The following is a 27926-nucleotide window of genomic DNA, read 5'->3' on the forward strand; positions in this document are numbered from 1 at the left end:
TTATTTGCTTATGTCTTATAAAACTCATCATAAGGAAAATATTGCTCTACAATGAATGTGTAATCCTATTTGATAAAGCCTTGCTGTTTGTTGTTTCCATTCTGATTTACTGAAATAGATTTATAGACATGTTTGAATTTTAAATGCTTGATGCTTTTACATATATTGGGTTGCAGAAATTTGGCATTAATGATCTTCCTCCACTTATGTGTTAATGCATACGTTCCAATGCTTTCCCATTAGAATTCAAAACATAATTTCTCACACATAAGCAAGTCTTTCAGAAAGAAAAGCTATCTCAGCAAAATAGTATTTCAAATTTAGACAAAAATAGTAATATTTAGATGATAGTATTTTGACAATAGTATTTAGACAAAACAGTTTTCAATACCACTTAGAAAAAAAATGTTTCCGTATTTCCCAAGGGGAAATATTGTACTTAAAGAAAGGTAGTAACCTCTGCCTTAAAGAGAAGGATGAGTGGAATGATGACAGCTGGCTTGGGTGCTGTGGGAGGAGGGACTGTGGCATCTTTCACACTGTGTCATCGACTCCTCCATCAAGTGAATGTCCTGCTACGTTATCACCTATTGTAGACATTGACTGATGAAGGTAGTCATTCTTATGTAAAGTATATTCCTCTCTTTTGTACCTATAATACATCATTTAACTTTTTAGATTTAAAAACCACTGGAGACAAAGCAAAACTGAGCTTTGAAAATTCTTTATAATTTTTTTAAGTAGTAATGGGCCTACTATCAAATTAACAGCTTATTTAAATGGATTTTCATGAGCACTTGGGGAAAAAAACATAATTATCAGGAGCCAGCATGGGTCTTTCTAGTAAAAAAAATCATATATGGCAAACTAAACTCATTTGTCTTTTAAGAGAGTGAGAGACATAGTATTAAAATATGAGGATTTTGGCAAGGTGCTTGACAAAGACCTCATGATAACTTTTTTGAAAAGTGTCTTAGCTTGGTTTCCTTAAATATAGACCCTAGGATAAGGATTTGGGTACAGGTGGTTTCTTTGGGAAGTGACTTCAGAAAATCCTGTGGAAGACTGAGGAATTGAGACAGATTGAAATAGTCACCACTATGGGCCCAATCCTACTGGAGACCCTCTGAGACACTGTATGGAAAACACCTCTGAATTCTTCCACTGAGGGACACGGTAGCTGGGATCATTAACCACCACTTTCCATCCCTCACTGGTTGCAGGTCAGTCCTGAGGTCTTAATTCCTTGCCATGTCCAGCCTGACCCGCATGTGGACCAAGTTCACCCTCACCAGAGAATGTCCTCAGACAAAGAGAAGCCAGTATGGGAACTGTCTGCAGGCAAACACAGGAGTGGGTGGGAGGGGTGGCTGATGGGTACTGGGTTTCTTTTTAAAGGGATGAGATGTTCTAGAATTAGATAGTGGTGATGGTTGTACAACTTTGTGACTATACTAAAAACCACGAAATTGTAAACTTTACAAGGATAAATGTCATATGTGAATTATATGTCAATTTTAAAAAGAAAACCTCTGGGGGTAAATCGAGGGGCTATGTTGAAACAACCGCCAGCATCTCCTGCCACCCCCCTCCTCCCCACCTATAGCAACTGTGTCTCATGTTAAGTTCACTCTGTCTCAGGGATGCTGGATGCTCACAATATTTTTAAAACAATGAATAAAAAAAAGGAAAACATCAACAAAAAGGTGAGTAGGCCAAGCCAGTCTTCACTGTTGCAAATTGGTCTTGAAGCCATAATTAACATGGGTCATCTCCCTCTTCTGCTACCTAGTTTAGATTTCCCCTCCCTCTCCACCAGCACGTCTGCGGTCAGCAGCGCTTGCCTAGTGGGGTGACCCGGACCTTCCTCTCTTAGGGGTCTGAGCCCCTGATCACTTTGCCCTGTCATGCTGCAGTTGTGAAATTTCCCATTTATTGTTATCCCCAGTGTCACCAAGAAGCACCCCTCATGAGTCCTTCCTGCCCATTACATTGCAACAGCCCTAGGTGCTCATGGTAGTTAGGCTCAGTTACCCTTGGCCAGTATGCTGAGTCCTTTCTTAGCCTGCTGATCTACTGCACTGAAGAGCCCCAAAATGAGCAGGCAGCAGCCAGAGCTTTGGGTTAAGTGGAACTTTCACCGTGTCTGTTGGTGGAACCCCCCGGGGACCGTGAACACTAATCCCCAAACCTAAAGTGCCAGAGTCAGGAAGCACAAAATCCCCAAGTGACTAACAAAATGATGGTGAGAGGAGCCACTCCTACCCACACCCCTTGGTTCCCAAAACTGTGTAATCTGGCTGTTGGTTCAATGTGCACACCACATCTTGAAGGACAGCACAGGGCACCATCTCCTGTAACTTTGAGTCAGCTGGCAGTTTCCAGATGATGCGGTAGGTATGTGGTAAGACCAGTAGACCTGCTGTCCAGGTGGCTCCCTTGGTCTGAGATGATGTTATGCAAGATACCGTGTGAGCCCTCAGGCAATGGCAAAGGCATGGTGAACAAGTAAGGCAAACCTTTGCCTGAAATACAGTCACCCAGCACTCAGCCATAGGATACATTCCAAGAAGTGCATTGTCAAGACAATTTAGTCATTGTGCGACCATCACAGAGTGTACTTACACAAACCTAGGTGATATAGGCTACTGCACACCTAGGCTATACAATGCAAACTGTATAGCATGTTACCATACAGAACACTGTAGGCAGTTGTGACACAATGGTAAGTATTTGTGTAACTAAACATAGAAAAGTTACAGTAAAAAAAAAAAAGTTATAATCTATGGGACACCATTGTATATTTGGTCCGTCTTTGATCAAAATGTCCTTATTTGGCATATGACGGTATGTATCAGTTGAAATAAAGATTAGCCCCTGCCCCCTCCAGAGTGGAAAAGGTCCATTGTAATCAACTTGTAACAAATTGGCTGATTGTTCTCCTAGAATGGTAACACTGTGTTGGGCTCAGCACAGATTTCTGTTGCTAACAGGTGAGACATCCAGGAACAGCCAGTAGCTAGATCAACCGTCCCCAACCTTTTTGGCACCAGGGACAGTTTCAAGGAAGACAGTTTTTCCATGGACCTGGTGGCGATGGGGAGTGTGTTTTGGGGATGCTTCGAGCGCATTATAGTCATTGCACCGTCAATCCTCTCTGCTAGTGACAATCTATTTGCAGCCGCTCCCCAGCGCTAGTATCACCACCTCAGCTCCACCTCAGATCAACAGGCATGCCATTCTCATAAGGAGCGGGCAACCAACTGCAGTTTACAGTAAGGTCCTTGCTCCTATGAGACCCTAATGCCGCCGCTGCTGTTCTTTCTGGAACCGTGAGCCTCCAATCAAACCATTCACCACTCCCAGAGTCTCTATATATTCTTGGCTCTATCCCCTTCTCCCTCCACACCATGCTGATCAAGTGTACTGCTTGAGGTTCTGCCCACTGGGAGGATTTCCCCTCAACACTGTCTTGCAGCCCTCTCGTGGGACTGTAGAGCCGCAGTAAACTATTTGGGGCTTGTACCCTGCTACTGGGCTGACCCATTCATTTACCAAACGTGGGGGCATTTTTCCTTCTCTGTTGCCATAGATGTGAGCTGAGAGAAGTGTTAAGGACAAAAGGAATTTTTAACACAATAGATGTCAGGATAACAGGAGGTGCCGCCTCAAATCTGTCTCTTGGACTACTGGAGATCATAGACTTTTTAAAGAAGAGGCCACATGTCTTGGGGCAGGTCGTGGTGTAACTAACAAGGGGCTCACGCACTGGGGACAGCTTGTCGGGAGTGGTGAATGTTGTCAGGAAGTCCTCCCAGGGGCCTTCAAAATCTCAGCTGCTTTGACTTGCAGAAAATCCACCATTTCAGGGAAACGACTCAAAAGGTCAAGTAGTTAAGGGAGAGGACTATACAGGGGTCATTGAAATTTGTTCAGTTGGGGGGCGGTTACACCAGCGGGGGCTGTTGTAAAGACTCAGCACTTTACCCTGAAGGAAATGAGAAGCAGGACTGTGAGTCTTAGGATGCTAAAACCTGACGACATTAAAATGGACCACTCTGTGGCTGTAGTAAGAATAGACTTGGCCAAGACTGGGAGCAGGGGTGACTCAGGAGTCGTCCAGGTGAGCAGTGGCAGTAGCTTAGACCAAGGTAGGAGTGTAGAGGTGACGAGGATGGTTGAAACTGGATTCTTTTTTCACTTTAAATAAAACTTACATACAGCAAAGTGCACAAATCACAAGTATACAGCCCAGAGAATTTTCACAAAGTGAACAGCGTGTTTAACTAGTACCCAGATGAAGGATCGCCCATTGTCTGCACCCACAGAGGTCTCCTGTGCAGCCTTCCAGCCCCATCTCCTCCCCAAGGCAACGACTGCCCTGACTCCTAGCACCTGCGACTCACCCGGATTGTTTTGAACTTCATGTGCGTGGAATCATACGGCGCATGCGCCACTGCGCCCAGCGTGTCTCAACGCCACGCCACAGTCGATCCTGCTATTGCAGGCAGCAGTCGCCTGTCATTCTCACTGCTATACCGTGCTCCCCTGTGTGAATCCACAATTTATTATCCATTGTACTGTCGCTGAACAGGTGGGGTTTTTCCAGTTTGGAGCTGGTACGACGAGTGCTACTGTAGACATCCGGTGTGGACCTTTCGGCGTGGATGCGTCCATCTAGGAGTGCCGCTGCTGGGCCACAGCATGTACGAATGTTCGCCATTAGTGGGCACTGCCCAAAAGTTTGCCAAGTTGCCAATGTACACTCCCAGCAGCAGTGAAGACGATTTGGTTCTAGATATAATTTTGAAGGTAACACTAATAGGACATCAACACAGGCTGAAAGTGGGAGATGAGAGTAAGGACTCAAGGGTGACTCCAAGGGTTTTGAGCTGAGCAGCTGCTAGGTTAGACTGGGTATCAACGGAGACCAGGAGTGAGGTTTTTAGGGAGGAGCATAAGATCAGGAATTCTCTTTCAGTGAGTCCGAGATGGCTTTCAGACACCCAAATGAGGATATCGGGGGAATGTTATACAAACAGGTCTAGACATCTAAGTGCGGTCTGGGCTAGAGATACAACGTTGGGATTTAGCAGCGTAGAGGGTTTTAAAGCCATAAAAGAGGTGCATGTGCCAAGGAGGTAGGTGAGTGTAGGAGAGGGGCCCTGGGGTGCTCTGACCCCATGGGATCCGGGGGAGACGAGGAATCCGCAAAGGAGACTGCAAAGTAGCAGCCTCAGGGCAGAAGGGAAACTGAGAGCACGTCCTCCCTGGGAGCAGACTGGGGACGTTGCGCCAGGAGGAGGAATCATGACCTGGGCCACGTGCAGCTGACAACTCACCACTGGAGTTGGCCACGTGGGGAAGGGGTCACCAGCCGCCCTGGCAAGACAGCTTTGTTAGGCAAGTGAAGGCCTGGCCGAGGTGCTGTAGGAAGTAATGAGAGGAGAGAAACTTGGAGACAGAGTAAGTATTGGCAGCTCTTGTGAGCTTGGCTACAAAACAGCGAAAAAATAGGGCAGAAGCTGGGAAGGAAAAAGGAAGCAAGAGAAGGGATTTTTTCTCTTAAGAGAATGGAGAAGGAGCAACATGGTTTGTCTGCTCCCCGCCAGACGCATGCTCGGAGAGGCCCGGAACTGGGGCTGTCTGGTTTACGGCTGCATCCCGTACCCGGAACGGGGCCCAGCTCAGAGGCTCACTCAACCACTGTCTCTTGAATAAATGAATGAGTCAGGCTTGATATACAAGAAACACATATAATATGCCAAATAGTGATATGCCAGAGAGATACAATGAAGGAAAGAGATATAAAATGTTGGGGTGGTAGTTGACATTTTATTTTATTTATTTATTTATTTTTTGAGAGAGAGTCTAACTTTGTTGTCCAGGCTAGAGTGAGTGCCGTGGCATCACAGCAACCTCAAACTCCTGGGCTCAAGCAATCCTGCTGCCTCAGCCTCCCAAGTAGCTGGGACTACAGGCATGCGCCACCATGCCCAGCTAATTTTTTGTATATATATATTTTTTAGTTGGTCAATTAATTTCTTTCTAGTTTTAGTAGAGACGGGGTCTTGCTCAGAGCTGGTTTTGAACTCCTGACCTTAAGCAATCTACCTGCCTTGGCCTCCCAGAGTACTAGGATTACAGGCGTGAGCCACCATGCCTGGCTGGTAGTTGACATTTTAGATAAGGCTGTCACTAAGGCTACCATGAGAAGGACAGTTTGGAACAAAGACCTAAAGGAAGTGAGGAAGCTGGCCTGGGGGTTATCTCAGGGAAGAGCATTCCAGGCAAAGGAAACAGCCAGTGCAAAGGCCCTGGGGCAGCACCAAGCTGAAGTGTTGGGGAAACAGCAGAGAGTGTGCAGTGCCTGGGTAGTTTGAATGAGAGAGAGTAGTAAGAGAACAGGTCACAGGAACAATGAGGGGTCAGGTCAGGCAGAACCTTGAAGGTCACTGCAAAGACTTTGTCTCTGGCTGGGGTGGGGAAGCCACTAGAGAGTTTTGAGCAGCAGAGTGACCTGATTTGACTTACATTTGATATTAAGGAAACTCCACATGCATACTTAATGGCGGTAATGTCACATGATATTCAGAACATGGCAAGGTCTCCTGCCATCCCCACTGCTATTCAACATTGTGCTAGAGGTCCAAACCAAAGCATGAGGCCAGGAAAAAAAAAATGTCATTATTCATAGAGGATGTTATTGTGTATGTTGAAAATATCCCACAATCTGCAGATAAATTGCACAAATAAAAAGAGAATTTAACACTACTAGAGATAAGAGTTGCTCATACAATAAAAATTTTAATCCTCCAGGAAAACACAATAATTTAAAATTTGATTAGAGAAAAAGTAAAGTTTGATTGCTCCTAATAGCTGCAAATTCTATAAAGTGAAAATTGACACAATTAAAAGGAAAGGAATCCACAATTATAGTGGAGAGTTTTAACACATTTCTCTCAGTGACTAATAGAACAAGCAGACAAAAAAATCAGTAAGGGTATAGAAGATAAGAACAATACAATAGCAAATTTGGCATAATAAATAGGACGCTGCCCCCACCCCCCAAACTGCAGCATCCGGTTTTTCTCTTTTTGAGCACATACAGAATATTTATGAAAATCGGCCACACACTATACCAAGTCTCAACCACGAGGGTGGCGGCTACAAGGGCACTTGCTAAACTATACGCAGTTGTGCCCTTTTCCATGAGTATTCTGTACACTGCAGTATAAAACATACCGCGTAAATGAAAACGAGACGTGGCAGACAATGATAAAGTGTAATTCAGGGTAGGTTACATATCGGGAAATGGAAACAGAGTCAGAAGGGACGTTTTGGAAGCGTACGTATAGTTCCCTGTGCTACAGCAGGGAATAGATTTAGCAAAACCGCTCCCAAACAGTGGAGCCAGCCGTTTTCAGACAATGGGGCACCTTGGCAAGCAGGGAAAAGAGTCTGGGCTCCTCAAGTACATGAGAAGACATTTTTGTTGCATATATTATATGACAAATTCATCTTTAAGACCTTTTCCTGTTGACTCTGAATGCATTTTAGAAAAGAAAATTTAAAAGTGGAAAAGACCAGACAGACGTGGACCATAAACAAGGGGCACTGGGGACAGTGGAAAAGGGAGGCAGGATCCAGTGGGGAGAAGGTCTAGAAATGTTACCGAAATGAGTGGCAGGGCAGCAGTGCCTGGCCCTTCCTTTCCTGGGGAAAGGGAGCCCGTGCCAGCTGCCATGGCAACTTCCAGGAGCCAAGCATGCAAGCGGCTCATTCAGGGCATTCCTGCATCTGTGTTTTAAAGCTTGGTAGACCGTCCTGATGTGCACCCACGTTTACAAACCCAGTGTGGGCCGGGCGCGGTGGCTCACGCCTGTAATCCTAGCACTCTGGGAGGCCGAGGTGGGAGGATTGCTCAAGGTCAGGAGTTCGAAACCAGCCTGAGCAAGAGCAAGACCCCATCTCTACTATAAATAGAAAGAAATTAATTGACCAACTAAAAAACATACAGAAAAAATTAGCCAGACATGGTGGCGCATGCCTGTCAACCCAGCTACGCGGGAGGCTGAGGCAGGAGGATCGCTTGAGCACAGGAGTTTGAGGTGCTGTCAGCTAGGCTGACGCCATGGCACTCACTCTAGCCTGGGCAACAGAGTGAGACTCTGTCTCAAAAAAAAAAACAAAAACAAAAACAAAAGAAACCCAGTGTGCTCCTGCGATAATATCATCCCTGGAAACCCCTCAGGGGTCTTTTTAAAAGTAGTTCTGATTCAAGAGGTCTGGGAGGGGCCTGGGAGTCTGCATTTCTCACCAGCTCCCTGGGGAGGCCAACACCGCTTGTCTATGCACAGACGACATTTTGAGTCCTGAGGGGTGAAAGGAATCAAATATAATCTGAACCATTGAGCTTGTGAAACAGAGCATGTGTGTTTTCTGGCATCAGGAGGTTCACAGGGCTTCTCCTGTTATGAAACGAAGAACAAGCAGAAAACAGCACAGCAGGACATAGTGAAATTCCTTAGGGGGTCACTAATTGAGACAGCGTGGCCCAGGTATACTCTGACCCTTGAAAATATTTTCACAGGGCTCCGTCTGTTTTTTTTTTTTTTTTTCTCCACCAGATTATGCCTTCTAGTTGGTCTGGATTGCTTAGTCCCAGCAAAAATATTTGAGGGGAAGGAATAAATTGAGCCAAAACCAACAAAAAGGAAGGCAAGATCGGTCACTGCTCTCTGAGCCAGATGTGTTCATAGCATGTGGCTGAATCTCTCTCAATGCGGGTGATCAGCTGAGTGGTCGTGGTGAGCAGCCCACAATGTTTGCTAAATAAGCTCATTCCTGCATCTGTTCTCTCTGACCTGAAAAATGTCTCTTTGTTCCATTCGGAACTCTCTAAATGACGTCCACTTTGTACTGTTCACTCAAATTAATTACTGCAAACAATGTAAGCATCAATTCACAGAAAAATCCACTCAAGTTACTCTCTGGACACAGTTGTCCTTTGGAGGTGGGCAAATAGAGAAAAGGACACAGAATATTAAATTATTTTAACATATTAAATTAACCTTACTCTGAGTCTCAGGAAAGCCCTGAGTAGATAAAGTGGTTTGAGGCAGCACGAGTCATAAACATTTTAAAAATTGTAATGTTTGTCAATTTATCATAAAAATGCATTAGAAAAAGATGAGATTAAGTGAAAGGGTAGATTAACTTAAAGAAAAAAGATTAATAAATAACAGTCCATGTGGTTCACAAATATGGCTGCAGTGGTGGTTCACAGAAAGGGCAAACATGGCCGGAGCGGGGAAGTACTGAGGGGCCTGATTTGAGATGACAGCCTTGGACCAGCAGCGCCAGCACCTCCCGGGAGCTTCTGGGAAATGCAGAATTGCAGGCAGCGTCCTGGACCTACGAGGTCAGGATCTGCATGTTATTATACCAAGATCCTCAGGAGATTAGTGGCCACACTGATACTGCCGGAGTATCACTGCTTCGAGGGAACTTGCAGCTCTGAGATGCCAGGGCCTCTGGGGTTAGAAGCTCCACTTGCGGCCAAGAAAGTCCCAGGTCTCAGGGAAAAGTGATGGGACACTCCCACGTCCTCGGCACCACTTGCACATGTGTGCACATAAATACACACACACACACAGAGCCCCGAGGCTGGGCTCCCCCAGACTCTTGGGAGGACCTTCCTGTTTCGCCATCTGAGCTGGGTCAGTCCCCCCAGTTGCTCCAGCATTTCCTTTGCAGAATCTCCTCTAGTGACTTCTCCACTCCTATCTGCACTGTGTCTCTGTGCTCCCTTTGAGAGAGTTAGCAGGTGTCTTGGGAAGCGGAGGGGGGAAGGACAGCCACATCCAGAGGTTTTCCCTTGAGCCCCTGAGCCTAGCAGACTTCTGGCACACAGTAGATGTACAAGAAGAACTTGGATGTGCTGGAGAAACGTTCTGAAATGCAGACATCTGAATGTTGCGGGGGCTGAGAACAGCGGAGATGAACTTCTGCTATACTTAAGTGCTCAGAGTCTGCAGCAGGCTTTTCATTTATCGACTAACTTTTATCCAGACTCAACCATGTGCCTGGCAGGCACTAGTGAGCAAAGGATGAGTAAGACATGATACTAGCCACAGCCCAGAAGAAGCACACACAATGCACTCTTCATGACAACGAACACTTGTAGGCATCAGAAACTAGATATGTCCCCAGGGTTTGGGGGCAAGGAAGAGGGAGCAATTTATTCTGTCTGAGGGTGGAGTACTAGGGCTTCCTAAAAAGGGTATTATTTCATCTTAGTAAAAAAAAAGGGGGTGGGGTGCCAGGAATATTGGATTGCCATGTGCCGAAGGATGAAACTGAAGCCCTATCTCTCACCGTATAAAAGCAACTCAATCAACTCAAGATGGATTAAAGACTTGAATGTGGCCGGGTGCGGTGGCTCACGCCTGTAATCCTAGCTCTCTGGGAGGCCGAGGCAGGAGGATCACTCAAGGTCAGGAGTTCGAAACCAGCCTGAGCAAGAGCAAGACCCCCGTCTCTACTAAAAATAGAAAGAAATTAATTGGCCAACTAAAAATATATAGAGACAAAAAAAATTAGCCAGGCATGGTGGCGCATGCCTGTAGTCCCAGCTACTCAGGAGGCTGAGGCAGGAGGATCGCTTGAGCCCAGGAGTTTGAGGTTGCTGTGAGTTAGGCTGATGCCACGGCACTGTAGCCTGGGCAACAGAGTGAGACTCAGTCTCAAAAAAAAAAAAAAACTTGAATGTAAGACCTGAAACTATAAAAACACTGGAAGAAAACCTAGGGAAAACTCTTCTAGACATTGGTCTAGGCAAAGAATTCATGACTGAGATCTCAAAAGTACAGACAACAAAAACAAGCATAGACAAATGAGACTTAATTAAACTACAAAGCTTCTGAACAGCAAAAGAAATAATCAAGGAGAGTGAACAGACAACCTGCAGAACGGGAGAAAATATTTGCAAACTATATATTTCTGACAGGAGACTAATATCCAAAATTTACAAGAAACTCAAACAGTTCAACAACAACAACCATAAGGAAACAACCCCGTCAAAAAGTGAGCTAAGGCCGGGCGCGGTGGCTCACGCCTGTAATCCTAGCACTTTGGGAGGCCGAGGCGGGCGGATCGCTCAAGGTCAGGAGTTCGAAACCAGCCTGAGCGAGACCCCGTCTCTACCAAAAATAGAAAGAAATTAATTGACCAACTAAAAATATATATACAAAAAATTAGCCAGGCACGGTGGCGCATGCCTGTAGTCCCAGCTACTCGGGAGGCTGAGGCAGTAGGATCGCTGAGCCCAGGAGATTGAGGTTGCTGTGAGCTAGGCTGACGCCACGGCACTCACTCTAGCCTGGGCAACAGAGTGAGACTTTGTCTCAAAAAAAAAAAAAAAAAAGTGAGCTAAGAACATGAATAGACATTTTTCAGAAGAAGACAAACAAATGGCCAGTAAGCATATGAAAAAAGGTTCAGCATCACTAATCATCAGAAAAATGAAATTAAAACCACAATGAGATATCATCTTACACCAATCAGAATAGCTATTATTAAAAATATAAAAAATAACAGATGTTGGTGAGGATGCAAAGAAAAGGGAACTCTAATACACTGTTGATGGGACTATAAATTAGTTCAATCTCTGTGAATAACAGATAATAACAGTATGGAAATTTCTCCAAGAACTAAAAGTAGAACTACCATATGAGCCAGGAATCCCACTAAAAGAAAAGAAATCAATATATAAAAAAGAGGCTGAGCATGGTGGCTCATGCCTGTAATCCTAACACTCAGAGAGGCCGAGGCAGGAGGATGGCTCAAGGTCAGGAGTTCGAGACCAGCCTCAGCAAGAGTGAGACCCCATCTCTACTAAAAATAGAAAGAAATTAGTCAGGCAACTAAAATAGAAAAATTTAGCTAGGTATGGTGGCACATACCTGTAGTCCCAGCTATTCAGAAGGCCGAGGCAGGAAGATTGCTTGAGTTCAGGAGTTTGAGGTTGCTGTGAACTAGGCTGATGCCACAGCACTCTAGCCCAGGCAACAGAGTGAGACTCTATCTCAAAAAAGAAAAGAAAAGAAATCAATATATAAAAAAGATGCCTGCACTCATATGTTTATCACTTTGCACAATAGTGAAGTTATAGAATCAGCCTAAGTGTCCAATAACAGAAGAATGGATAAATATGGTATATATATATATATATATATATATATATATATATATATAGTGCAATAATAGTCAGCCATAAAAAAGAATGAAATCATGTCTTTTCCAGCAACATGGATGAAACTGGAAGCTGTTATTTTAATTGAAACAACTCAGACCCAGAAAGACAAATACCATTTGTTCTCACTTACAAGTGGGAGCTAAATGTGTACGCAGGAAGCAGATGGACAAGCATGATGGACAGTGGAGACTCGGAGGAGTGAGGGAGTGGATGAGGGTGGTTGACAGAGGTCGCTTGGTTGGTCCACTGTGTGTTGCTTCAGTGATGGATGCACTGAAGGCCCTGACTTCACCACAGTGCAATATGTCCATTACCAAAATTGCACCTGTACCCCATGAATACATACAAATACAAAATAAAATTTTTAAAAAATAGTAAAACAAAAGAAAGGTATAGGATTTTTCTGGGTTGAGAAAGCAGAAAGAGCTCCTGGCTGAGGGAATGCCCAGAGTAAGAAAATGCACAGCATTTTCTAGAAGGTGAAATGTCTAGCTTCTCCTGAAACCCAGGTGTGCAAGGGTTAAATTCCTGGGCCCAATTAAAAAAAAATTCCTCAGGACCTTACAAACCAGGCTAAGGAGTTTGGACTTTATGTTGCGGGGAACAGGTTGGTTAAGTCACAATGGAATCGTTGGATGAGCAGATTATGGAAAGCTGCAGACTGTATTGTCGGGGCAAGAAGCAGGGACCCTGGCACAGGGCCCGGGGCCCCACTCATGCAACTGAGTCAGGGACATCTGCAATTTCTCCGCCTCTTCCAGAAATCAGATCACCAAGGCATGCTGGCCTTGGGTCCTATGGAGCACGGTGTCCTGATTGCCATGGGGCACAGTGAAACTGGACAGGCCGGTCCCCAGGAAGGTGTGTTGTGTACCGGCAGTGGAGGCCCCTGAGGGCCACTCGGGGTGGTTCAGCTAAGCCCAAAACATTGCTGCCCTGGGGCAGCAGACACTGCTGGGAGGTGAACTCGCTCCCTTTGCTACAGCCACACAAAAGTCGCTTCCGCAGCTCCGACCCCCGTGGAGTACTGGAGCAGCTCCCACAGGCTCTTGAGAGCCAACTGGTACATTTTCAGGAATTTTGTGAGCTGGTTGTTAAATACAGCCGTTGAGAATTGTGTTATATAATATAAGCAAGCAACTGAATAAATTATTTAAAAGATGTAACAAATACTCAAACCTCAGCACTCCCTAATTATTTACTAGACTTATCTATGCTCTTGAAGATATCCATGTCTATTATGTCTGCATGGCAGAAATTCAGTACAATGGCATGCTACCGCACGTCTCTGTCCATCTCCACATTCAGCGACATCATGTTGGTAGCTTGGAATTGGCCATAGGAGGAGTATTTACACCATAGGAATCGGCAAATGCTACAAATCAGAGCTTTTTCTGCAGAGAGCTGGTGGAAAGACGTTTGCCAGCCCACTACTCATCTGCCCCTCTGTCTTGCCCACCCCCTGTGGAAGCCCACCCATGCTTCCTAGACCTGTCCTCTCCACGGTAGCAGCCCCAGCAATGCAACTGGCTTTGGCGGATTAGAGTGTAAAATGGGTTTCGGGAAGGTACAGTGACCTTACCAGGGACCTTGAGCATCCGCCCACTTGCATTGACTTAGTCCTGTCATGGGGTTATCTGGGTGATTCTTTGTTTTGCCCAAAGCTCCGTGTAGGGGCTCCCAGGGAGTGTAGCAGTGTGAATGGAGGGAGGTGCTGGCCTCATCCCTGGGGTAGGGAATTAAAGGAGGCCTTGCCTCAATCAAACCATCAAAGACCACACAGTTTCATGTTCCAGGTGACAGGCCACTGAGCTGGGCATCTCTCCAAGGTGCCCAGTTCCCGAATGTCACTGCATAGCCAGGCACTGTGTAGTGAAAACTCATTTATGAGAACAAGAACATACAAGCAGATAGCTGGAGACAGCAACGTGCCTTCTGTATACATGATTGAACAACATTAAAAAGGCAGCCCCATCAAATCGGAGGTCAGGGACCCAGCGTAAGAAAATGCTGCTCTGCTACTGCCATTGCTATAAGAAGCAAGTCCTTTGGTGGGGCTTGGCTGGGAGGCAGCCTTATCTATGGATCGCTGAGACTTATTTTGCCAAGGATTTAAATTCTCAAGAGTATCTTCATGACCTTGGAGTTGATAGGGAGAGATTTCTTAAACAGGACATGCCAAAATAAAATTTAAAAAACTAAAGGAAAAGATTGTTAAATTGGACTCTGTTAAAGTTAAGAATGTCTCTTCATCAGAAGGTACCGCTGATAGAATAAAAAGGCAACCCACAAAATGAAAATAGAAATATGTAATACAAAAAATGACATGGGGCCCATAACCCAGAATATAGAACCACAAATCTGTAGAAAAAGACAGAAACCCAATAAAGAAACTGACAAAAAATTTGAACAGCCACTTCATGAAAGAAGGTATCTAGGTGGCCCAATTAGCACATGGAAAGGTTTGCAGCCTTATTAGTCATCAGAGAAATTCAAATCGAAAAGCACAGTGAACTGTCACTACACACCCACAAGCCTGGGTAGAACTTTGGTAACAGAAAGACAAGTGTTGGAAAGGATGCAGAGCGGCCACCACTCCAAGGGAGTGGAAACCGGTACTGCCATGCAAACGGGTGTTACCACTCTGGAAAACAGTCTGGCAATATCCATAGCTGAACACACGCCTGTCCTCTGGCCCAGAAGTTCCCAGCAATGAGTGCATTCATCCACGGAAGAACATGCACTATAATGTCCCTTATATCCGTGATAGCCCAGACTGGAGATGACACCAGGGTCCACCTGTAGTAGACTGGAGTATATTGACACCGTAGCCAACCACACTGTAGTGAGAAAGAGCCACCTACAACTAACTACACTCTAGAACATGGTTGCATCCCACAGACAACTGTAAGCAAATGAAGCCATTTTCAAAAAGGTCAAGGTGAGTAAAACTAACCCAACCATGATAGAAGCCAGGATGGTAGGTTCCTTTGGGAAGGAGGCAAAGGGCAGGAAAAACATTGTCTAGATATACAACATAGTTTCTCCCGCTGTGTTGTGGGTTTTTTTTCCTGCTTTGCTTTTTGGAGGTAGAAAGTTCCAGGCCAGGTAGTATGTCTGAGAGAGCCTCCACCTCTCTCGCTACACCCACCTTTCTCCTCTGCAACAAGCCAGGCAGGAAGTCCAGGGAAAGTCCAGCAAGGAACTGTCCTAGAGTACTGTAGTCATTTTGGGTCCATGAAAGATTTCCACTAGCAACTCTGCTTTTTATCTCTTTTTAATTTTATGTATTTAGCATTTTCTTATTTCTTACTATGTACCAGGCACTGTCTAAAGTGTGTTGTTAATATTCTCTTTTTTTTTTTTTTTTTTTTTTTGAGACAGAGTCTCACTTTGTTGCCCAGGCTAGAGTGAGTGCCGTGGCATCAGCCTGGCTCACAGCAACCTCAATCTCTGGGGCTCAGCGATCCTACTGCCTCAGCCTCCCGAGTAGCTGGGACTACAGGCATGCACCACCATGCCCGGCTAATTTTTTTGTATATATATATTTTTAGTTGGTCAATTAATTTATTTCTATTTTTGGTAGAGACGGGGTCTCGCTCAGGCTCGTTTCGAACTCCTGACCTTGAGCAATCCGCCCGCCTCGGCCTCCCAAAGTGCTAGGATTACAGGCGTGAGCCACCGCGCCCGGCCAATATTCTCTTATTTAATGTGTTACGCATTCATTTATTCAGCCTACTGGGGACTTGCAATAAGAATGGCCTCTTTATTGAACACTCATTCTGTGCCAGGTACCGTGTTTCCCCCAAAATAAGACAGGGTCTTATATTTACTTTTCCTCAAGAAGACCCCCTAGGGCTTATTTTCAGGGGATGTGTTATTTTTTGGTAAGTACGGTACAACAATCTACATTTATTCAAATGTAGTTAATTGAGTCATCTTCTTCTGGAACATCATCATCACTCTCCAAACCCCAAATTCCATCCTGAATTTCTTGCAACTCTATTTCCTTTAGAATCATTGGCCCCAATCTCTCATGTGGAGCAAGAGAGCTCTCATGGGGCAGATGAGAAGGGCTGCTCGTCTTCTTTACTGCTCCGCGATGAAATGCATGGGTTGTGCAGATACGCTGTGTAGCCACGCCCGTCACTAGGTCTTATTTTCAGGGTAGGGCTTAAATTGCGAAAATGCTTAGAAATCCTGCTAGGGCTTATTTTATGGGTAGGTCTTATTTTCAGGGAAACACGGTAGTAAGCTAAGTTCCCAATTCTCACATGAGCCCTTCCTCTGGGTCAAGAGGGAAGGGGAGATGACTGTTCCCATTATAGAGGGGGAAACAGAGACTCAGAGAAGTTAAGTGACTTATCCAAGGTAACACAGCTAAGTCAGTGGCAGAGCTGGGATACAAACCAGACAAAGCACTGGGCTGTCAACCAAATCACGTTTTGGGACTGATAGAAATATGAGGTTTCAGCTGGGCAAGGTGGCTCATGCCTGTAATCCTAGCACTCTGGGAGGCCGAGACGGGCGAATTGTTTGAGCCCAGGAGTTCAAGACTAGCCTGAGCAAGAGTGACACCCCGTCTCTACTAAAAAAATGGAAAGAAATTAGCTGGACAACTAAAAATATATAGAAAAAATTAGCCGGCCATGGTGGTGCATGCCTATAGTTCCAGCTACTCGGGAGGCTGAGGCAGGAGGATCGCTTGAGCCCAGGAGTTTGAGGTTGCTGTGAGCGAGGCTGATGCCATGGCACTATAGCCTGGGCAACAGAATGAGACTCTGTCAAGAAAGAAAGAAAGAAAGAAAGAGAGAGAGAAAGAGAGAAAGAGAGAAAGAGAGGAAGAGAGAGAGAGAGAGAAAGAAAGAAAGAAAGAAAGAAAGAAAGAAAGAAAGAAAGAAAGAAAGAAAGAAAGAAGAAAAAGAAGGAAGGAAGGAAGGAAGGAAGGAAGGAAGGAAGGAAGGAAGGAAGGAAGGAAGGAAGGAAGGAAGGAAGGAAGGAAGGAAGGAAGGAAGGAAGAAAGAAAGAAAGAAAGAAAGAAAGAAAGAAAGAAAGAAAGAAAGAAAGAAAGAAAGAAAGAAAGAAAGAAAGAAAGAAAGAAAAGAAAAGAAAAGAATTATGAGGTTTCTTAGGTCCCAGCCCTCACCTAATGAGTCGAATCTCTGGTCTCCAGACTGGCCTGACCAGTAGAGTCCCTGACAGCAGTGGTTCAAAACCTGCTTCCCAAACCCACCAGCAGGGCACAGGGCGGGGCTGCTGGAGATAAGAGAAGTGGGACAGCCTGGATAGCTTTTCCTTTGGGTAGGGATAGACGGGAGGTCTGTCACACCTTCCAGTCCCTGGGCCGATGTCAGGTGTCCTTGGAGAAGCCCTCCCTGACCACCCTGACCACCACCTAGAACTTTTAACCCCTTTACTTTGCCTTAGCTGTCTTCCTTGCCTCTCTCTGTCCCCAACCCTGGAGCCACAGACTGGGACCCGCTGGCGACCTGTTGGGAGCCGGGCTGCACAGCAGGAGCTGAGCAAGCAAGGCTTCATCTCTGTTTACAGCCGCTCCCCACCGCTGGCATCACCGCGTCAGCTCGGCCTGCTGTCAGCTGGCCGTGGCCTTAGAGCCCCAGAGGAGACCGAGGCATCTAGGTTGCGCCCCTAGATCCCGCACGGTCAATGTAACGCACTGGAATCACCCTGAAACCGTCTCCCACCACCACCACCCCGTCGTGGAAAAATTGCCTTCCGTGAAAACCAGTCCCTGGTGCCAAAAAGTTGGGGACCACTGTATTATATATGGACTAGGTTGGACCATACGAAGTTGTCCTTCCTGCATGTCAAAAATAGTTGCAAATGGGGCATTGCATCCAGCGCAGTTTAAGCGTTTCCCTCTCCCAGAATGCCAGCGCCAGGAGGGCCGGGATGTCTGTGTCCCTCATGGCCATGTCCCCAGACCACCCTGGCACACAGCAGGCACTGGGTGAATGCAGGGTACGTGGTTGAGGGGACTTGACTGCTCCCAGGGGCTCAGCAGGGCAGCGGCGCAAAGGCCGCTCCAAGCCGGAGGGGTCCCCGGGGCGCCGCCCTGTACCCCGCAATCTCGGGCGCCTGCCCGGCGCGGCGGCGGGGCGGGGTGGGGCTCGCCGTCATCCATTTACCAGCCTCGCCTCTCCCGCAGGTGCGCCGTTAATGAGATTAGCAATTAAAAAGCGGGCTGGCGGCGCGCGGCGGCGGAGGCGCGGGGCCACCCGCAGGCCGAGCCCGGGGCGGACCGCGACAGCCGACGGACAGCCGCGGCCCGGGAGCCGAGCGCCAGCGCGGCCATGGAGAAGGCGCGGCCGCAGTGGGCCAACCCGCTGCAGTTCGTGTTCGCCTGCATCTCGTACGCCGTGGGCCTGGGCAACGTGTGGCGCTTCCCCTACCTGTGCCAGATGTACGGCGGAGGTGAGTGCGCGGCGCGCGGGGCCCGGGCAGCGCGGGGCGCGGGGCCCAGCGCTCTGCCCGCCGCGCGGAGCCGGGCGCGGTCGCGGGGCAGCGCGGTCCCCAGCGCTCCGTCCCCGGCCGGCCGCGCCCCCGCAACCCGCGCCCTCCCGGGCGGCCGCCCGCACGCACCCTGCCGGCCGCCCGGAGCCCGAGAGGGGCAGCGCTCCCGCTTCCTAGCGAGTAGACTTCACGGTTCAGTGTCAAAAGCAAGGGGGAGATTGCCTCACTCCGCAGACACTTGTTACTCGGCGTCCAGACCCGAAACTCCGATTCCCAGCCGCACGGTGAGACTCGGGTTAAGAGGATCCTGAGCCCTTTCCTTACATTTTTTAATAAAGAGATTGGTTTGGGTTTGGAACCACAGGAGGCAGGAGAGGCAAATCATTCTCTTTTTCTTTCTTTCTTTCTTTCTTTCTTTCTTTCTTTCTTTCTTTCTTTCTTTCTTTCTTTCTTTCTTTCTTTCTTTCTTTCTTTCTTCCTTCCTTCCTTCCTTCCTTCCTTCCTTCCTTCCTTCCTTTCTTTCTTTTTCTTTCCCTTTCTTTCTTTCTTTCTTTCTTTCTTTCTTTCTTTCTTTCTTTCTTTCTTTCCTTCCTTCCTTCCTTCCTTCCTTCCTTCCTTCCTTCCTTTCTTCTTTCTTTCTCTCTCTTTCCTTTTCTTTCTTTCTTTCTTTCTTTCTTTCTTTCTTCCTTCCTTCCTTCCTTCCTTCCTTCCTTCCTTCCTTTCTTCTTTCTTTCTCTCTCTTTCCTTTTCTTTCTTTCTTTCTTTCTTTCTTTCTTTCTTTCTTTCTTTCTTTCTTTCTCTCTTTCCTTCCTTCCTTCCTTCCTTCCTTCCTTCCTTCCTTCCTTCCTTCCTTCCTTCCTTCCTTCCTTCCTTCCTTCCTTCCTTCCTTCTCTCTCTCTCTCTCTCTCTTTCTTCCTTTCTTCCTTTCTTCCTTTCTTTCTCTCTCGTTCGCTCTCTCTCTCTTCAACACATTTTTCCTCTGGAGCATCACTGCACTCTCAGGGAACACTCCGGCACACTTTCCCGCACTCCTTAGCCTTGCAGAGAGCTGGGAACACCTCTATTACCTGCCAAAGAACTTCGGTGAAGGCCAAGTCCCTTTTTGGAAGGCAATGTTGCAAGAGGGAGTTGAAAAAACAAAAAATGTTTTTCCTCAGTTGTTCTATTTCTAGAATCCTATCTAAAGAAAATAATCATAGTTCTGACAGAGGTTGCAAATTGAAGTATGATCCCCATCATTAGATAAGAGCAAAACACTGGCAACTTCCTAAACCCTCAGCTAATGGGGGTTGGTTCGATTATGGGGCATCCATGCGGTGCTCCTTGCAGCCATTAAGGTGGCACTTTCAAAAAGTTTTATGTATTTTCTCATGTCATGTTTTAAGTGGAGGGAGAAGTCAGATTCAAAGCTGTATAAAATGGGCACAAAAATTTTAAACAGTTGTTTGAAAATAGGCAGGGAAAAGAATGAAAAAATACACCAAATTGTTAACAATAGTCATCTCTGGGTGATTTTTGTTTTACCTTGGTCTTTGTGTGTGTGCGTGTGTGTGTTATGTCACCATGATTTTTTTGACCTTAAAAGACAATGAAAGATGTCAGACCAAAGTATTTACAAAATTTAACCATTAATAAGATCAAGCCCTAAGCATTGCTCTTTCTTCTCACTTTTAGCGGCTCAAGAACAATTCAACAAAAGGTTAATCCATAGAGTTTTGTTTTTTTTAAATAGTGCATTCTTGGTTTGGTGTGTGTGTGTGTGTGTGTGTGTGTGTGTGTGTGTGTGTGTGTGACAGTGTCTCACTCTGTCGCTCTGAGTAGAGTACAGTGGTGTCATCGTAGCTCACTGCAACCTCAAACTCCTGGGCTCAAGCGATCCTCCTGCCTCAGCCTCCCGAGTAGCTGGGACTACAGGCGTGCACCATGACACCTGGCTAAGTTTTTTCTTTTTTCTGGTAGAGACGGGGTCTCACTCTTGCTCAGGCTGGTTTCAAACTCCTTACCTCCAACGTTCCTCCCGCCTCGACCTCCCAGAGTGCTAGGATTACAGGCATGAGCCACCATACCTAGCCAAGATAGTGCATTCTTAATTCCTCAATTCCATTTTAAACTTTGGAGTGCACCAAAACACCATAATGATGTGCAGGGCAAGTGTTGCTGTGTGCTCTAACAGCTTTATAACTGACTTTTGAAAGAATCATTCATCAGACTGAGATTTCTGCATCATTCTGTGCTCAGTACACCTACCCATGATGCCTTTCTCCTGGGAACACATTCCCCAACCATCAGGCCAGGTGAACCTCACTGTCACATGACCATTTAGTCCCTTGTTTATTCACCACCTGAATAGTCTGCAGAGGGACACAGGCAGGGCTGAGTCATTCCGAAGTAGAGTAATAATACAGAGTTGCTAGGAAAACCTCAAGACCATCAGGTCCCAGGAAAAAGAAGCAAGAACTCTGGTTTCTGGTACAGAGGATACTCGGCCTGGGTGCGTGGATGGATGGATGGACGGACGCTGGGCAGAGGATGGATTGGTGGCTGGGTGGCAGCATGGATTAGTGGGTGAATGGACAAATGAGAGGACTCTTAGCCAAGTGTCTACAGAATAAAAACCAAACAGCTCTGGCACGACAGGCCCTTCGCCACCTAACGCCTGTCCAATATCCCCACCTCATCTTCTGCCACTCCTCTTCAACCCCCAGCCCCACCAACATTCTCTGTCCGTGAACGGCAACCTCTTTGCCTCCACTCTTTGCTGAGCTATTTCCTCCACCTGGATGCTGCTGTGGCCTGGAGAGCTCCCACTCTTCCATCGGGGCGGGCCACATGTCACCTTCTCTTGGCTGCTCTCTCTGGCTCTCCTGCTACCTGGCAGGCCGCATGGGCACTTGGTCCGAACTGCACGTTGCTCTGCAGGTTCTCTGCCCGCCCCCGGCCCAATCTCTGCGCTGTGATGGAGTCAGAGAAGGCACCCCATAAATATTTGTTGAATGAATGAGCAAGGTCGTTATGAAAAGCCACAGAGTGGGCCGGGCGCAGTGGCTCACGCCTGTAATCCCAGCACTCTGGGAGGCCGAGGCGGGCGGATTGCTCAAGGTCAGGAGTTCAAAACCAGCCTGAGCGAGACCCCGTCTCTACCATAAAAATAGAAAGAAATTAATTGGCCAACTAATATATATAATATAAAAATCAGCCGGGCATGGTGGTGCATGCCTGTAGTCCCAGCTACTCGGGAGGCTGAGGCAGGAGGATCGCTTGAGCCCAGGAGATTGAGGTTGCTGTGAGCTAGGCTGACGCCACAGCACTCACTCTAGCCTAGGCAAGAAAGCGAGACTCTGTCTCAAAAAAAAAAAAAAAAAAAAAAAAGAAAAGAAAAGCCACAGAGTGAATGAGGTGGGGGGAGCTGGTGGTTCTCCCAACTGTGCAGTAAGGTCACCTATTAAGAAGTGATTTATGTCGCCCCCAAACCCAGGCAGTTTACAAAGCCATTCTTCACCTCATGGTAAAGGGTAAGGGGTAAACCACACTGTGAAAGGCTCCAAGGGGGTGTGTAAGTTCCTTCTAAGCAGAGCTGCAAACACCTCTAGCAAACAAAGAGCTTGTTTATAAACCACCAAGCCTGGCTGTGCCAAAATACTTCCCAGAATAAGACGGCTTAGGGCTCTGACTCCTTTCCGTGGGACTCTCCCCGTGACCGGCAAGGCTTGTTCCCTTCCTGCTGTCCGGGCCAGGCCCAGCACGAGGAATGTTAATTCTAAAGATTACATTCCAGGTACCAATCATGTCTTACAGCTCTAGCCGCCTGTGCTAGGAAAACATAAAAGCAGCAGAAGAAACTTCATAAAGTATTTTTTTTCAAAAAGTCAGCAGTGACCACGTCAACGTCTAAGGCAGTGGCTGCTCAGGAAGAAATCAGGGACACGACTGTGCTGTGTACTGACATGTAAAAAAAAAAGCACACCAGCAATTCATTTGACATTAATATAAATGTGTGTGCGTGGAAGAAACGTGAAGAAATGAGAACAGCTGTGTGACCGGCGGAAATATGGATTGTTTTTCCCCTCTTAAAATGTCTCTATGTGCTGTTCAAACAATAAAGAGGGTGCGATCAGAGGCCACTGACCATGCAGGGGGACATTGCACCCATAGACTGGGTGGTCCACTTCCCCGAAAAGCCCGTAGGGGGTTCCTGTCCTCTCCTCTTTTACCTCTCTTCACTCTGCTAATCCCAAATCATTTAGAACATCGCATCTCAAATTTTAGCCTTCCTTAGGATCCTGATAAACTGTAGAGTGCAGGACCCCATTCCCAGAGACTCTGAGCAGAGATCTTCGCACAGAGGCCCTCGGAGGAGGGCAGGATTCCACATTTCTCATGAGCTGCTGAGGGAGGCTGCTGCTGCCTTCCATCCACCAGGCTTTAGGGAAAGGGTCAGGGTGGCTCGTCTGCCCCCAGGCCTGGCAGTGGGTTGCTGATAAACGTTTAGCAATTGGCTTTTGGTGGCAGGGCAGCAGGACCCGATTCCTAGCACTTGCTGATTATTGTGGTGTGAACACTCCCGTGTGGCCAGTTTCAGACTGACCGGTATCGTGCCAGAGAGTGGGGTTGGGAAGAGTGAGGACAGTTGGTTCTTGTGAGCCGGTCTGAGCCGGCCCCAGGACAGCCCTGCAGCCAGGTGCTGTGGTGGCCACAGCTGCTCAGGCCAGCCCCAGCCGGGACTGATGCACACCAGGGCAGCCCGTGGAAGGGTAGGTGAAGCCCTGCTCTGTGCCGTTTTTGCAGTACTCCCGGGTGGGACAGAACCTGAGTTGCAGACATTGTAAGTATCAAATACATGCAATTTCCAAGGTGAGCCCGAGAGGCCGGCCCCAGCAGTCAGGAAAGACCGTGGTCAGGGGCCCCTGCTCGTCTGGGGTTTCCACACTCAATCCCGATAACACCTGCTCCACTGGGCTCCTCGTATGTGCCAGGCACCGTGTGAAGCATTTCCAGAACACTCCCGCAGCTGGTCCTGTCACCCCCACGTACAAATGGAAAACAAGTTCAGAGATGACAAGACTTCTGGAGGAGTAGCTGGGGCTCGAGCCACTTCTATGTCCAAACCAGAGCTCCCTCCCCAGCAGCCTGCAGCTTTTGAGACAGCAGGACGGGAGAGGCTGCCTCGGCTGTCCAAGCCTGAGTCAGAATCGCCACGGCTCAGGGTACTTCTTCCCATGGTTCTTTTTTTTCTTTTTTTTTTTTTTTTTGAGACAGTGTCTCACTCTGTTGCCCAGGCTAGAGTGAGTGCCGTGGTGTCAGCCTAGCTCACAGCAACCTCAGACTCCTGGGCTCAAGCAATCCTCCTGCCTCAGCCTCCCCAGTAGCTGGGACTACAGGCATGTGCCACCATGCCCGGCTGATTTTCTCTATATATATTAGTTGGCCAATTAGTTTCTTTCTATTTATAGTAGAGACGGGGTCTCGCTCTTGCTCAGGCTGGTTTTGAACTCCTGAACTTGAGCCATCCTCCCGCCTTGGCCTCCCAGAGTGCTAGGATTACAGGCGTGAGCCACTGTGCCTGACCCTTCCCATGGTTCTGATGTGACACTCATTGGAAGGGGCCTGGCTGAGAGCCCGTGTGTCTGAGATGGCCACCTTCAAACATCTCTTGTCCCTCCTCCTCTCCACCTCTGCCCTTCCCTGAGCACACCTGAAACATCTGGTATCTTCCTGGTGTAGCCTGTGCTCTTCACCCTATCCAGGAAACCTCCTCCTCCCTCCCTAAATTAAGGCGCCCTCCTCCCCGCAGCCCTCCCTGGGCCCCCAGGCTAAAGCCATCCCTTCCTCGGGATCACTGTGGGGTCCGACATGGCTCACCCCACCCAGCAACCAGTCAGGAACTCAGTGTCCACCTGCTTGTGGAGAAGCCTCTACTCATCTGCATGTTAGAATCACCCAGGAGCTTTTAAAAAAACACTGACACCTGTATCCTACCCCCCTGAAATCCCGATTGGGTGGTCTCAGGTGTAGCCTAAACAGCTGGAGTTTTAAGCTCCGGGGGTGGGGGATTGGGGGGTTTCTCCTGTGCAGCCGGGCTGAGAACCCCTACCTCACACCCTTTTATAAACCGGAAGGAGCATATAACAATTATGCAATAAATAATATAAGCCTTCTAAGCACTTAAGTCATTCAGGAAATACTCGTTGCATTGCATATCTGCGACAAGCCAGGGGCTGTGTTGATGGGGGCGTTTACAAACATGGGGATGGGGGAGGGAAGGGGAGCAGGGGGGTGCCGATATGAAAAAAAGTCCCTTCAGTACAGAGCAGGAAGGGCTCTAACAAAAGGCTGCTCCAGGCCTTACTGAAATAACTCCAGAAGGAGGACTGCCTGCCCGAGAGAATCCGGACAGGCTTGCAGCACTGGCAACGTGGAATCTAGGTTAGAGTTAGGGTAGAGTTAGGGCTAGAAACATCCCAGGCACAAGAAACATGCGCAGGGCACAGAAGAGCATGCGAGATCGGGGGCTGTGATGTGTGGGACCCAGGCCAGGGGTGGCAGCAAAGGGAGCTGGAGGCGAGGGAGGGCTCAGCATGTCCCGAAGGGCCTTGAATAGCAGGCCAAGGAGATGGAACCCTCCGGAGTGTAAGCAGGGAGCCGCTCCCTCAGAGCGCGGTTTCCCGGGGTAGCTGGGACGGGGGGCAGGGGTGCTGGCGAAGTGAGGCTGCCAGAGGGGTGGGCAGGGGGTGGCGGGAACACATAAGAGCGGAATTCTGGAAGCTTTAGGCCAAGGGGGTGGGGGGACCCAGGGAAAGTAAGGATGGCTTTTATTTTTCTCACCTGGGCCTTTGTTCTTTGTTTCTAAAAAGTTGACTGGGTTTGACTCTGAATAGGAAGCTTTTGGGGGAGAGCCAAGCTGGACAGGGGTGAATGAGGAGAGGCCTCTCCAGCTGAGAGCCCGTGCAGTACCTTCCCTGTAGTCCTGCAGCCGTAAGCCACCCACTCACCTGGGGTGACCCAGACCGACCCCCGGCAGGGACGTCACCACGGGGCTCAAGATGTGCGTCGGTTATCCATTTCTCCATGGCAACACACTCAAAAACTTCAGGACTTGGAAGGATGGATGGAATTAGAAAATCATCATTTGGCCACCGACACAGCCATCACTGTTTCGGGCAAGGCATCGACGGATGCCCAAACTAGTGGGCCAGAGCGTGAGAGATGGGACCGTTGACCCGTCTCAGAGTCTCTATCACAAGATGCCTCGTAACTTCAAAGGGAAAATGGTAACTCTCAGTGGAGAAACCCAGCAGACACCACCCTAACCGAGTGAGCAGAGTTTACATCGCCAAGAACGGGACACATTGACATCTTGTGCCTCTGGACAAGGTCACTCTGGTGTTCCTGCCAAAACCCGAAATGAGGAACGTTCCACAGCATAACCGGACGGTACTCCTTCAAAGTGCCGAGGACATGAAAGACAAAGAAAGACAAAGAGAGTCTAAGGAACGGCCCCAGATTAAAGGAGACCGAAGCAACTGGCGACTAGAGTCCGTGTGTGACTGTGAGCCCCGGGCCAGGGCAGAGCCGCCACTGGGACAGTCAGTAAACTTTCAACGGGTCTGCACATAAAACAATAGTACTGAATTGGTGCCAATTTCCTCATTTTGCTAATTGCACTGAGGTTGTGTAAGAGAATGTCCTTGTTTTTTACAAACACACATGTATGTGTATAGTATTGAGCAGTAAAAAGAAAAAAAAAAAAGTCGTGGCTTAAAGCAACAAGAATGAATCATTTTTCACAGTTCCATGGGTCGCCTGAGCAGTTCCTCTACGGTGTGTGGCCAGCCTTGCTCGTGTGGCTGGAAGGTCCTTCACATGACCTTGGTCCTTCACATGGCCCCTTGGTGCTCCTCCACGTGGCTTCTCATCCTGAAGCCTGAACCAGCTTACACAGGGGACAGTCTCGGGCCACACGCCAAGAAGTTGATGTCAAAGCTGCAAGGTGTCCTGAGACCTGGGCTCTAAAGCCCACGTGATGTCCTTTTTGCCACATTCTCTTGGACAAAGCAAGGCCCGGGGCCAGCCCAGATCCTCAGGATGGGGAAACAGACTCCATCTCTTCGTGGGAGGAGCACCGAGAAAGGTGTGGCTGCATTTAATCTCCCACGTGTGCCCCGTCAGGATGCATGGGAACACCCTGCACCCCCTGGCAGGCCCCTATCTGCCTCTCTCTGATGCCAAGCCCTCCTTGTGCACAACCAGAAGTAGAATTTTTGTATCAAAGGAACATAGGAGCAGTCCATTTGGAAGAGGGTTGTTTTCAAACTGATTGTAAAACAAAGTTTTTCTTTTATTGAGATATATTTACATGCAGAAAAAATCCACTTTTTTCCCTCTGAGTTTTGACAAATGCATGCAGTGGCACTACTACCACCACAGTCATGCCCCTTGCAGCCAATTCCACCCCACCCTCCTGATCCTGGCTGCCACAGACCTGTCTTCTGTCCCTATAGTTTTGCCTTTTCCAGAATGTCATATAAATGGAATCATACTACTACGGTTTGCATGCGTTCCCCAAAGTTTGTGTGTGTTGGAAACTTAATCTTCAATGCAACAATGTTGAGAGGTGGAACCTTTAAGAGGTGGTTAATGTCCTTATCTCAGGAGTGGGTTTGTTATAAAAGCAAGGTCAGCCCTCTCTTTTACTCTCTTGCCCGCCAACCTTCTGCCATGATGACACAGTTAGAAGGCCCTTGCCAGATGCTGGCACCGTGCTCTTGGACTTCCCAGCCTCCAGAACCATGAGCCAATAATTTTCTATTCTTTATAAATGACCCAGTCTTGAGTGTTCTGTTATAGCAACACAAACAAGATAAGACATTCTTTGGTGAACCGTCTGCTCATATTTTTTTATACATTTTTTGAAAGGGTTCTCTGTTTTGTTATTATTGAGTTTTAAGAATCAATGAAGTCCAATTTACCAATATTTTCTTCCATAGGTAGGGCTTTTGATGTTGTATTTAAGAAATCTTTGCCTAACTGAAGGTCATAAAGATTTCTCCTGTTTTCTTCTATAAGCTTTTTACCTTTTGGTTGTACATATAGATTCTATGATCCTTTTTGACATTTGGGGGGAGTATAAAATGTGAGATATGGATTGAAGTTTACTTTTTCTGCATATGGATGTTCAATTGTTCTGGTATCACTC

At 47.5% G+C, this 27926-nt stretch overlaps 1 protein-coding gene across 1 annotated transcript in view; it reads left to right on the forward strand.

The window, feature by feature from the left end:
* Nucleotides 1-18482: 18482 nt before the first annotated feature.
* Nucleotides 18483-27926, forward strand: part of SLC6A20 (solute carrier family 6 member 20) — a 36434-nt gene continuing 26990 nt past the window's right edge. Inside the window, exon 1 of the mRNA XM_012770319.3 lies at nucleotides 18483-18694. Coding sequence (XP_012625773.2) covers nucleotides 18574-18694 — 121 coding nt within the window. The 5' untranslated portion in view covers nucleotides 18483-18573. The remainder of the gene's footprint in view (nucleotides 18695-27926) is intronic.

The sequence above is a fragment of the Microcebus murinus genome, chromosome 1 (assembly GCF_040939455.1).
Source record: "Microcebus murinus isolate Inina chromosome 1, M.murinus_Inina_mat1.0, whole genome shotgun sequence".
NCBI classification, from domain to species: domain Eukaryota; kingdom Metazoa; phylum Chordata; class Mammalia; order Primates; family Cheirogaleidae; genus Microcebus; species Microcebus murinus.